Source organism: Bufo gargarizans, chromosome 3 (genome assembly GCF_014858855.1).
Source record: "Bufo gargarizans isolate SCDJY-AF-19 chromosome 3, ASM1485885v1, whole genome shotgun sequence".
NCBI lineage: Eukaryota > Metazoa > Chordata > Amphibia > Anura > Bufonidae > Bufo > Bufo gargarizans.
The window spans coordinates 351,312,873-351,326,263 of NC_058082.1; the positions used below are offsets into that span (position 1 = coordinate 351,312,873).

The following is a 13,391-nucleotide window of genomic DNA, read 5'->3' on the forward strand; positions in this document are numbered from 1 at the left end:
ATAGTCTGGGATCTTTGCATAGGCTGAGCAGCCAGGGAAAGTGCTAGGTCTTGTGCAGGGGTCTCCCCTTGTTTCCTTAGCTTTGGATCCAGTGAGTCATATATGCATGTTGCTTTGTCTTGTTTCCTGTACACCGTCCGTGACACCCACCCAACCTATCTACACACTGTCCCTACGGGCAGCTGGGCAGCAGTAAAGGGGTTACTGCTGCAGGGGTGCAGGGAGCAGTGAAGGGGTAAATTACCAGCAATGCAAGGGTTAATGCAGGGGAAGATAGGGAATGTTGGGGTAATGGCAGGGGGCAGTGGGAATGCAGGGGTTAATGGCTTGCAGGACAGTGTTTAAAGCAGGGGTAAATGGAAAGGAGCAGGGACCAGGGCAGCAGGACAGGGGAGCAAGGCACAGCAGGGGTTACAGGGGTTCAGCAGCAGGGATACTCAGCCATCCAGCAAGCCTTCTCTCTTCTGAGCGATGGCTGCCTTCTCCTACTGAGGCTGGTCTTCCTGGGGCTGCTCCAGGATCCCTCTGAGCGCTGCTTGCACTCTCCGTCCTTGGGGGTTCCTGAGCACTGCCTGCGCTCTCCTTCTGGGACACGTCAGGCTAACCTTGCAGCGCTACCTGCACTGTCTGGGGTCCAGGTCGGGCCGGTCTTCTCCTATGGTCAGGGGGTGGGGGGTAGACTCAGCTAGCTAGCGCAGGGCAGCCCGGCTCATGGCTGCCTGCACTCTCTTTCTTCTGGGGGGGGGGTAGAGGCTCTCTTGAGTGCAGGGCCGCTGGGGTATTTAAACCCTGCGGCGCTCGCTCCCATTTTCCGCGCTGCAGGCATGCGCACACACACCTGCAGCCAGATCCACATGGGCTGGCACGGTGATATGATGTCACCGCACCAGCCCATGCATCCTAGCACGCTCATAGGCGGGAGTATCCTTTGATCCTCCCACCTGTGGAGATATCTCATACCCCCAGCAATGTAATTACAGTGCCGGAGGTACTCGGCATACAGGGGCAGTGAAGCTCTTTGTTCTCCTGTCCCTGTTATGCTGCCGGAGATGTTATCAAAGGGCAGAGGATCTTTATTGATCCAATGTCCTTTGAAGTGGCCGAAACTGAACATAATTGTCCAGTTGTCAGCCTTTCCTCAGCTGGGGGGGGCACCCGGAACTGTGGGGAATATGCTGGCCGCATTATAAATATATACTGTATATCCATATAGATGCTTGAGGCACATCCATATGTATATATATATATATATATATATATATATATATATACCCAATATAAACCTTAGGGATATTATATAAATATATATACATATGTATGCAATAACTGGGGCATACATCCATCTATATATATACCCAGACATACCTGTGGCAATGAATAGCCACAACCTGGGAGAATACAAATTTATCCCAGCATATACTGGCCATACAGGGCAAACATTTATATGTATATATTAAAGGACATATATACATATATTTGCATAATACTCCTTCCCTCTACAGTGATGATGAAAAAAAATATATAAATAAGTTTAAACTTGGCAGCCATAGGATGGAACCACCCTGTACAATTCATCTGACATCAGCTGCTATATAGTTTAAAGGAATTGGAAATATAAAATTGAATACACTATCTGTAGGCTATACATTACGAGCAGGAACATCACGTGACCTACCCCTGCATCACATGATCCATTCCAGATCACATGAGATGCCATCCCCGTTGTGGGATCTGTAATACAGACAAACCGACATGAAGAAGTGGTGCCGTGCAGAGAAACAAGGCTGGGTGAGTGGCTGTGCAACGGGTGGGACGCCCCCGCTGTCATACTATATATGAAATAGTCTCCCGTGAGTAGAGACTTAATAACTAACCCACTAATATGCTCACAGCACGGCATAATTTGTCTATTTATTGGTCTATGGAATATATCAACTCCTCGCTTTTTAACATAAAGATTATATCCACATGTATTCATCACATATAAGACCATATTGATCTGCCACAGTTGAATCAAACATAAGAGGACATTTTATATTCAACCAATATAAAATTGTATTGACTCGCTCCAGTTGGATCAAACATAAGAGAATACCTTGATGTGGTTATAATTACCTTGAATATTTACATGTACTCAGCGTTTATGTTCTCATTGTTTATGTATTCAGCCAACAAGTATTCAGCAAACACAAAGCTACATGTATCAATCTCAATTTGATACAGCACAAGAGACAAACTTATTTATATATTTTTTTCATCATCACCTTTGGAACACTTTATTTTCTGAAGGATTGTAAATTCTATGTGATAATTTTTGAAAGGTGTTATTATGCATTTTTTTTTATTCTAATATATGTGTTTAGAGAATTGCAAATTTGAAATTAATACACATTTAGGTAGCTTATGGGAATCGCATTAGAAACGCAATAGCATTTTTTTGCGTTTTTTATGTATATGATACAGTGGATATAAAAAGTCTACACACCCCTGTTAAAATGTCTGGTTTCTGTCATGTAAAAAAATGAGACAAAGATAAATCATTTCAGAACTTTTTTCACCTTTAATGTGACCAATAATAATTTTAATTATTATTTAATGTGACAATAAAGTATGCACACCCTTAAACTAATACCTTTTGAAGCACCTTTTCATTTTATTACAGCACTCAGTCTTTTGGGGTATGAGTCTATCAGCCTAGCACATTTTGACTTGCCAAGATTTGCCATCTCTTTTTTGCAAAAACACTACAAATCTGTCAGATTGCGAGGGCATCTCCTGTGCACAGCCACCTTCAGATCACCCCACAGATTTTCAATCGGATTCAGGTCTGGGCTCTGGCTGGGCCATTCCAAAACTTTAATCCTCTTCTGGTGAAGCCATTCCTTTGTTGATTTAAATGTATGCTTTGGGTCGTTGTCATGCTGAAAGATGAAGTTCCTCTTCATGTTCAGCTTTCTAGCAGAAGCCTGAAGGTTTTGTGCCAATATTGACTGGTATTTGGAACTGTTCATAATTCCCTCTAGCTTAACTAAGGCCCCAGTTCCAGCTGAAGAGAAACAGCCCCAAAGCATGATGCTGCCACCACCATGCATGCTTCACTGTTGGTATGGTGTTATTTTGGTGATGTGCATTGTTGTTTTTGCACCAAACATATCTTTTGGAATTATGGCCAAAAAGTTCAGCCTTGGTTTCATCAGCCCATAACACCTTTTCCCACATGCTTTTGGGAGACTTCAGATGTGTTTTTGCAAAATGTAGCCTGGTTTAGATGTTTTTCTTTGTAATAAAAGTCTTTTGTCTTACCACTCTACCCCATAGCCCAGACATATGAAGAATACGGGAGATTGTTGTCACATGTACCACACAGCCAGTACTTGCCAGATATTCCTGCAGCTCCTTTAATGTTGCTGTAGGACTCTTGGTAGCCTCCCAGACAAGTTTTCTTCTCGTCTTTTCATTAATTTTGGAGGGACGTCCAGTTCTTGGTAATAAAAAAGAAGAAAATCCACAGCACTCCTCAGTTCTGGTGAATAAGCTGGTTACTTTATTGGTAACAGCAGCATTGGAATAGCAACGTTTCAACCATCTCTGGTCTTTATCAAGCTATGAAATCATATAGTGACATGTGCCTTTAAATAGTGGTTCAATGGGTGTGTCTCCCATCAATAGAGCAACAAAAATCAACATGTGAGATAACTTCAGTGTTTAGGGTTCAGCCTATCAAGTGGTTCAGTGTAGTTAATTGACTCATTAACATATCGTTTATACATAAAATCACATAATACTTACTGATGGGGGAGGGACCATGTGAAAACCTCGCTCAGTCAGGAGGTGAAATGGCGCCAAAAACCGGCATGTTCCGATTCCATATGCGCCTGCGCCGAGTCCCCACATCCACAGGGGGAGGGATACTAAGGCGGCCAATAGAAAAATCGGGTGCCCGTGACGTCTGCTGTTGCCGGGGGCGGGGGGCAGATCCCAGTGAAGGGAATGTCCTCCGGCCGCGGCGCCAATCAGAGCACAGGCACTGATGACGTCTATTGTTGCTAGGGAGAGTCAGCAGTCCCGAGCAGAGCTCGGATCGCTTCCCCTTCACAGCAACTGCAAATGTCATACATATATATGCAACTGGGGGAGAACCGGGGGGAGCATCTTCAGCCTGAGGATCCCATCTGGCTGGAATTGTTGTTTAGACAATTCCAGCTGTCACTTGGGTGTCCGTACTAGGCTGTGGCCCTTACATGGACGTGGCCAACACTAGGTTAGCCATCAGTCCCTATAGCAGGGGCCACAGTCCGACATTCATACATCCCCTATCTGTGTACAGAATAAACCACAAAATTCCTTGAGTGTGTTCATTCTGTGACAGGGGTTGCTTAACATGGTAGTGTCCCCCCGGCCGCTCATTATTCAGATGGCGACCGGGGGCGACACCACCCTGTTCATACATACTCATTAGAGGGCTGCTAATGCATCAGACTTACCCCCGCTGTTCCCGTGTAGCTGCTGAAGAAGTATGGCAGTGATAGAGGTCTTGGTCATTGTGGAATCTGTGTAGGCGCAGCTGGAGTGGTAGTCGGATGGAGAAACTAATAAGACCTGGTTTCACATGGAGGACCCCCTGTAAGGTAAAGGTGAAAAAGGTGACTGAAGTGATTAAAATAAACACAACAATTATCTATTGTTGGGCACTCTACTTATGATAAGTTCTTGGTAATGTCACTGTTGTGCCATATTTACTCCACTTGATGATGACTGTCTTCACTGTGTTCCATGGTATATCTAATGCCTTGGAAATTCTTTTGTACCCTTCTCCTGACTGATACCTTTTAACAATGAGATCCCTCTGATGCTTTGGAAGCTCTCTGTGGACCATGACTTTTGCTGTGGGATGCAACTAAGAAAATTTCAGGAAAGACCAACTAGAGCAGCTGAACTTTATTTGGGGTTAATCAGAGGCACTTTAAATGATGGTAGGTGTATGCTAACTCCTATTTAACATGATTTTGAATGTGATTGCTTATTTCTGAACATAGCTTCATCCCCAGTTATGTGCACACTTATGCAACCACATCATTATTTTTTTGTTTTCTTCCCTCCACCTAAAAGATTTTAGTTTTGTTTTCAATTGAGTGGTACAGTTTATAGGTCACATTAAAGGCAGAAAAAGTTCTGAAATGATTTATCTTTGTCAAATTTTTTTACAGTACAGAAACTTAACATTTTAACAGGGGTGTGTAGACTTTTTACATCCACTGTATATGGATTTATGGTCCACGGTTAGAGATTACAAATACCCATTTCTCAACCAGTGTTCATAAAAGAGAGAAAGCAATACGATATTGTACTGGGCAAATTTATTTTATGTGCTTTTTGATTAGGTGTGTTTTATAATAAATGTACTATATATTTTAAATTTAGGATAGAGATGGTGAGTGCCTGTTTTTTTCTTTTTCTTTTATAAATATTTCTGTACACATTGTGACTGGGTGATTCACCAAAAAACAGAGCACCTCTAACGTAGTTTGAAAAGAGAGAGTGAGCCACTATAGACCTTTGTTACATTTTATATTGTACCGATGTTTAAACATGAATTGATTCACATACATCTGTTTACAGATATTTTAGCCTTGGTGGAAAAACCTGCTCCTTGTAGCACTACAGGTCAAGGTCGTCAGTGCACAATCAATGGAACGGTGTGCAGGGGGTGGTGGCCAGGTCCCAACAATGGTATTACTCATTTTGACAACTTTGGTTTTGCTATGCTGACTGTATACCAGTGTATAACTATGGAGGGCTGGACAGAAGTACTTTACTGGGTAAGTTTTGCACCATGGTTTTTGCTTTAGTTTCTTGTATAAATATATGCACAATGATTTATTATTGAATTATTTATTTGCATATGGTATGAACTAAAGATTAATGAACCTTTTGAAATTTGGTCCGTTTCAGGTTCCCCAAATTCTCAAAACATTTGTTCTGACTAGAGATGAGCGAATTTTTAAAAAACTTTATTCGGCCATTTCGTCTAATTTTTCCGGAAAAATTAGCTTTGATCCAAATTTATTTGCAGCGAATTGCGTAAAAAATGGCTATTTCTGGGCTGCAGAGAGCCTTTATAGGGGTGTAGAACACTGTGCCTTGCAGAAACACGCATAGGCAGTCTGCTGTAGTAGTGAAACAATACTGATTCAGTATGACAAGCACATGACAAGTGTCGCTGTTAGGGTATTTGAGGCTGTTCACCATGTCAGATCCGTCCTTCCGCTGTTTCACCGTGCCGCCGGACCACCGCTCCATCCACATTAACTTAACTGGGGACGGGGCGGCCCTCCGGCGCAGTACGGCAGTTTGCGGTCAGAGGCCGCCGGACCAAAAAGTCGGACATGCAGGGCCCCCTTCTCTACTATAGTCAATGGGGACTGGGCGGCGGTCCGGCGGCACGGCAAAATAGAGGAAGGACGGATCCGACAGGGTGAACAGCCTGCCAGATCCGTCCTGCCGCAAGTGTGAAATTACCCTTAGAATTACTTCATACAGTACTACACTTATTTGGGGGCCAAAACTGACCAAATAACTCAAGTATCAACTCAGCCTTACAGGTAAATGTTAGTGTCAAGAAGACGCATACTCCTTTTACACCATCGTCAGCTGATTCCACATAGATGTCTACAGAACCTGTTCTATTAAACGCATATAAAAGTAGAGCCCCCCGGACAGAGTGGAGAGAGTGTCAGCAGTAAGTTTGTGTTGACGTCACTGATTATTTTGCCCTTCCTCTGATCCGTTAGACCAATAACCCCCCAAAAATGAATCCTGTCTGTGGAGCATCTGCCTTCACTCAATCAACATTTGGTCAGTAATCCATCAGTATTGCTAAAGCCCCAAAAAAACAGGAGTGGATCTAAAACAGAGATGACACGTGAACTTAAATATTTGCATGTCTTTTGTGTTTTCTACCCACTCCTGCTTTTGGCTACTAATTCATAAGCCAATACATACAGGCCTTAAAGCTGCTACACAGACAGGATACGTTGTGCATCTAATTTTTCCTTCCTTCTGACAGATCAGAAGAAGGGTCAAATAAATGATAATGTCTGCCAGGCCAAAAGCCAAAATAGTGAACCAGTCGTGAAGTGGGGAAGGGTGTTAACAGCATGAGAAGTCCGCAAAGTGGACCTATGACATAGTGGTTAGGTGGAAGCAGCATGAGGAGACCACAGAGTGGCAAAATGACCAAGTCTGGAGTTGGCAGCAGTATGAGAAGGCCACCAAGTGGTACAATGACCGAGTCTGGAGGTGGCGGCAGTATGAGGAGGCCACCGAGTGGCACAATGACCGAGTCTGGAATTGGCAGCGGTATAAGGAGGCCACCGAGTGGCACAATGACTGAGTCTGGAGGTGGCAGCAGCATGAGTAGGCCACAGAGTGGCACAGTGACCGAGTCTAGAGATGGTAGCATCAGGAGGAGGGCAAAGAGTGGCACAATGTCAGAGTCTGGAGGTGGCAGCAGCAGCATCAGGAGGAGGCCACAGATTGGCTGGAGGTGGCAGCAGCATGAGTAGGACACAGAGTGGCACAATGACCGCGTCTGGAGGTGGCAGCAGCATGAGTAGGCCACAGAGTGGCACAACAACTGAGTCTGGAGGTGGTAGCAGCATGAGTAGGCCACAAAGTGGAACAACAACAGAGTCTGGAGATGGCAGCAGCATCAGCAGCAGCATCATGAGGAGACCACAGAGCGGCACAGTGACATAGTCTGGAGGAGGAAGCAGAATCAGGAAGCCACAGAGTGGCACAATGACAGACTGTGGAGGTGGCATCAGCATGAGGAAGCCACAGAATGGCACAATGACAGAGTGTCAATTGACCAAGATACTTCTGAGGGAACCTGCCTGGCATGAACAGGCCTCTAGTAGCTACAGACAATGACAAGACAAAGAGTCAAGATAGCTTTGAGCCTGGAAGAGTCGCGAAGTTCATCAAGATACATCACTATAGATTTTACCGCAGAGCTGAAAGCTGAATAAATTTTGTTTTCAACCGAAATACTTCAATAAAGATTTTACTGCATATAACCACAGCGCTGACCACTGAATTAATTTAGTTTTTGAACCGACATGCTTCAGTATAGATTTTACCACATATTACTACAGTGCTGAACTCTGATTAAAATTTGTTTTTCCATCGAAATACATCACAAAGGATTTTAACGCCTATAACTGCAGTGCTGAACGATGATAAAAATTTGTCACAAAAGATTTTACAGCATATAATGGAGCACGGAGATGGAGAGGGTGTTCGGATTTCCTCCGCACTATACGGATGTCTCAGAAATGAACCGCTGCTCCCAACAGCAGCTCCTGGGAAGGTTATGGAGCATCCATGTCATCGGCATCTATTTGCTCCGCTGAAGGATGAAGCCACACGGGGCCCCCATGCTGCAGATTTATCATGGAGATTATCATGGAGACATCATGGAGATTTTACTGCATATAACTACAGTGCTGAATGCTGAATAAAATTTGTTTTTCGACCGCAATACGTCAATAAAGATTTTACCACATATAACTGCAGCACTGAACGCTTATTGCAATTTGTTTTTCCACTGAAATACATCACAAAACATTTTACCACATATAACCGCAGTGCTGAATGCTGAATACAATTTGTTTTTCCACTGAAAAACATCAATAAAGATTTTACTGCATATAAGTACAGCGCGGAATGAAGAATAAGATTTGTGTTTCCACCAAAATACGTAACAAACGATTTTACCACATAACCACCGCACTGACTCACTGCTACCGCCGCTACTTCCGTGAACCCCTGCACCACTGCTTCCTGGGTATGTAGGCTGCTGTGAAGCAGGTGCTCTACACCGGGCATGTTTTGCTCCCGCCCTCTGCTGTGCCACCCTGCTGACTCCCAGCAATGCTTTCAACACATATAACCGCCGAAGTGAACTGAGAATATTTTTTTCTTTTTGTACTGAAATAGGCCACTAAACCCTTTCAAGACATATAACTGCCGCCGCTGTTAACTGAGTATGTATTTTTCTTTTAGTACTGAAATAGGCCACTAAACGCTTTCAACACATATAACCGCTACCGACGTGAACTGAGAATATATTTATATTTTTGTACTGAAATGCGAAATAACTGATTCTCCTGCTGACTCCCAGCCATGCTTTCAACACATATGACTGCCGACGTTAACTGAGAATTTATTTTTCTTTTTGTACTGAAATAGGCCAGTATACACTTTCAGCAGAAATGAATGTACCAGTGAAATGTGTATATTTTTTTCTTTCTGTACTGAAATAGGCCACTAAACCTTTTTTTGACACACAAGATACACACGGTGGGAACCAGGCATGTAGAGTCCATCCGTTCACCTTTTCTGTGTCGCACAAAGACACGGTGGTTGGACCCAAAGATCTCAAATTTGGACTCATCAGACCAAAACACAGATTTCCACTGGTCTAATGTCCATTCCTTGTGTTCTTTAGCCCAAACACGTCTATTCTGCTTGTTGCCTGTCCTTAGCAGTGGTTTCCTAGTAGATATTCTACCATGAAGGCCTGGTTCACACAGTGAAGTGCGTATATATATATTTTTTCTTTCTATAATTAAATAGGCCACTAAATGCTTTTGCCACAAATAAGTGCATCAGTGAAGTGCATATATATTTTTATTTTTTTTACTGTAATACGCTCCTATACGCTTTCAACAGAAATAACTGCAGAAGTAAACTAAGAATATATTTTTCTTGTTGGACTGAAATAGTCCACTATACGCTTTCACCAGAATTAGCTGCAGAAATGCATTGAGAATATATATTTTTTTGTAGTACTGAAATACTCCCCTATAAGCTTTCACCAGAATTAACTGAAACAGTGCAGTGCGTATATACAGTACAGACCAAAAGTTTGGACACACTTTCTCATTCAAAAAGTTTTCTTTATTTTCATGACTATGAAGATTGTAGATTCCCACTGAAGGCATCAAAACTATGAATTAACACATGTGGAATTATATACATAACAAAAAAGTGTGAAACAACTGAAAATATGTCATATTCTAGGTTCTTCAAAGTAGCCACCTTTTGCTTTGATTACTGCTTTGCACACTCTTGGCATTCTCTTGATGAGCTTCAAGAGTTAGTCACCTGAAATGGTCTTCCAACAGTATTGAAGGAGTTCCCAGAGATGCTTAGCACTTGTTGGCCCTTTTGCCCTCACTCTGCGGTCCAGCTCACCCCAAACCATCTCGATTGGGTTCAGGTCCGGTAACTGTGGAGGCCAAGTCATCTGGCGCAGCACCCCATCACTCTCCTTCACGGTCAAATAGCCCTTACACAGTCTGGAGGTGTGTTTGGGGTCATTGTCCTGTTGAAAAATAAATGATGGTCCAACTAAACACAAACCGGATGGAATAGCATGCTGCTGCCAGATGCTGTGGTAGCCATGCTGGTTCAGTATGCCTTCAATTTTGAATACATCCCCAACAGTGTCACCAACAAAGCACCCCCACACCATCACACCTCCTCCTCCATGCTTCACGGTGGGAACCAGGCATGTAAAGTCTATCCGTTCACCTTTTCTGCGTCGCACAAAGACACGGTGGTTGGAACCAAAGATGTCAAATTTGGACTCATCAGACCAAAGCACAGATTTCCACTGGTCTAATGTCCATTCCTTGTGTTCTTTAGCCCAAACAAGTCTCTTCTGCTTGTTGCCTGTCCTTAGCAGTGGTTTCCTAGCAGATATTCTACCATGAAGGCCTGGTTCACACAGTCTCCTCTTAACAGTTGTTCTAGAGATGTGTCTGCTGCTAGAACTCTGCTGTTAACCTGCGATTTCTGAGGCCGGTGACTCGGATGAACTTATAGCAGAGGTGACTCTTGGTCTTCCTTTCCTGAGGCGGTCCGCATGTGAGCCAGTTTCTTTGTAGCGCTTGATGGTTTTTGTGACTGCACTTGGGGACACTTTCAAAGTTTTCCCAATTTTTCGGACTGACTGACCTTCATTTCTTAAAGTAATGATGGCCAATCGTTTTTATTTACTTAGCTGCTTTTTTCTTGCCATAATACAAATTCTAACAGTCTATTCAGTAGGACTATCTGCTGTGTATCCACCTGACTTCTCCACAACACAACTGATGGTCCCAACCCCATTTATAAGGCATGAAATCCCACTTATTAAACCTGACAGGGCACACCTGTGAAGTGAAAACCATTTCAGGTGACTACCTCTTGAAGCTCATCAAGAGAATGCCAAGAGTGTGCAAAGCAGTAATCAAAGCAAAAGGTGGCTACTTTGAAGAACCTAGAATATGACATATTTTCAGTTGTTTCACACTTTTTTGTCATGTATATAATTCCACATGTGTTAATTCATAGTTTTGATGCCTTTAGTGTGAATCTACAATTTTCATAGTCATAAAAATAAAGAAAACTCTTTGAATGAGAAGGTGAGTCCAAACTTTTGGTCTGTACTGTATATATATATATTTTTTTTTACTGTAATACGCCCTTATACGCTTTAAACATAAATAACTGCAACAGTGCAGTGTGTATATATTTTTCTTGTTGTACTGAAATATGCCCCTATACACTTTTAACAGAAATAACTGCAGAAGAGAAATATGTATATATTTACTTGTCATACTGAATGAGATATTAAGATATGTCAGGGATATAAAAGAAAGTGGTGGACATATAAAACACTTCAAAAAGAGTTTGTCGTTAATCTAATTATATTGTGCAATCAGTAAAACATGGTACAAGCATCTATGCAAAAATATTAATGATTTATTATACAATAACTTAAAATACAATCAAAACTTAATCAATATTAAACTCAATGGTATGCAATTATACTTAGTGATATGCAGTGCCCAAAATTTGCCACTAGATGGCTCTAACACAAATACCGGCTTTCCTTATTACCTCTCAAACATAAAATGTAATACAACCGTCTCGACCACAATTATGAGATATACTATCAGTTGACACAGTAAACTTAATAGCAGTGCAGTTTCTAGGTAAAATTTCTCTCAGGGCGAGTGTAAAAAAACTCCCTCCCCCATCAAAACTGCTCGATGAAATCATATCAGAAAAGTACTTTTTTTTAATTATCTTAAGATTTATTGAGAGCAAAAGAAAATCAGAAATTACTGCTTAAACTGCTAAAAGTCGCAGGCAGAGTGGTACAGGAGAACTGCAGTATAAAGGAAGGCAATACCCTTAGTAGTCATGAAATACAATCATCAATAATTTGCAAAACCAAAAACTGTCATGTTAGCATTTAATAACTAACTAAAACCCAATCAGATCAGGTCTCAACTAGCACACGCAAGTAAATGTACAAAAACCAAGTAACATATAAAACCAGATTGAAAGCATAGATGGCAAGGCGGATTATTGTATAATGTACCTAAAATGTATGGAGGTTACACCATGCCGGACAATAAAACCTCTGTGCCATGCTGTACAATAAACAGTATAACCCCTACACAGTGTAGAGGTATACTGTATATTGTGAGGCACAGTGTATGCTATATGTGTATAACATAAAAATACTCCACATGAAAACTTACAATTACTTGGCTTGGCCCTTGGGGATCTCGGACACCACTTCAACACTTTGGCTGGGGGGCTCGGTGGAGCTGATGTTGTGCTTTATCCTAATGAGAAAGATTTCATAATAAGGATTTGGAGAAAGGGCAGAGGGATAGCAGAGCAGGGAGAGGCTGGTGCTGCTACTAGGGGGTCATGTAAAAATAATTCTCCTTATAATGTGCAAAACATACCCCCTTGTAATGCCCCCAGTTGAGCTAATGTTCTCATAATGTGCCAATATAAAATACCCCTTCTCAGTGCCCTCCATAGATGACGCCATAGTGCTCCTCTACCCCCTTCCCCATAGTACCCACCATAATGTGTCCCAGTATAAAATGCCCCTATACAGACCCCCCATATAAAATACCCCTTCTTTTAGCCCCCGCAGATGCCCTTATAGTGCCACCCAATAATATGCCAGTAATAAGTGCCCCAATAGATGCCCACAATCATGTGCCAGTAAGATGTGCCCCATAGATGCCCCTAATCATGTGCCAGTAAGATGTGCCCCATAGATGCCCCCAATCATGTGCCAGTAATAAGAGCCCCCCACCATGTGCCAGTAGTCAGAGTGCCCCCTATCATATTCCAGTAGCCCCCTTATGTGCCAGTCGCCCCCCCCATCATGTGTCAGTAGCCCCCTTATGTGCCAGTAGCCCCCTTATGTGTCAGTAGTCTCCTATCATGTGCCAGTAGCCCCCCTTATGTGCCAGTAGTCCTCCCTTCAAGTGCCAGTAGCCCCCTTATGTGCCAGTAGCTTCCTATCT

The 13,391-nt window shown here is 42.6% G+C and overlaps 1 protein-coding gene across 4 annotated transcripts in view; it reads left to right on the forward strand.

The window, feature by feature from the left end:
* Positions 1-13,391, forward strand: part of CACNA1S (calcium voltage-gated channel subunit alpha1 S) — a 1,015,758-nt gene that overhangs the window by 239,749 nt on the left and 762,618 nt on the right. For all 4 annotated transcript variants that reach the window (XM_044287793.1, XM_044287791.1, XM_044287794.1 and 1 more), the window contains exon 7: positions 5,620-5,819. In XM_044287793.1, coding sequence (XP_044143728.1) covers positions 5,620-5,819 — 200 coding nt within the window. The remainder of the gene's footprint in view (positions 1-5,619; positions 5,820-13,391) is intronic.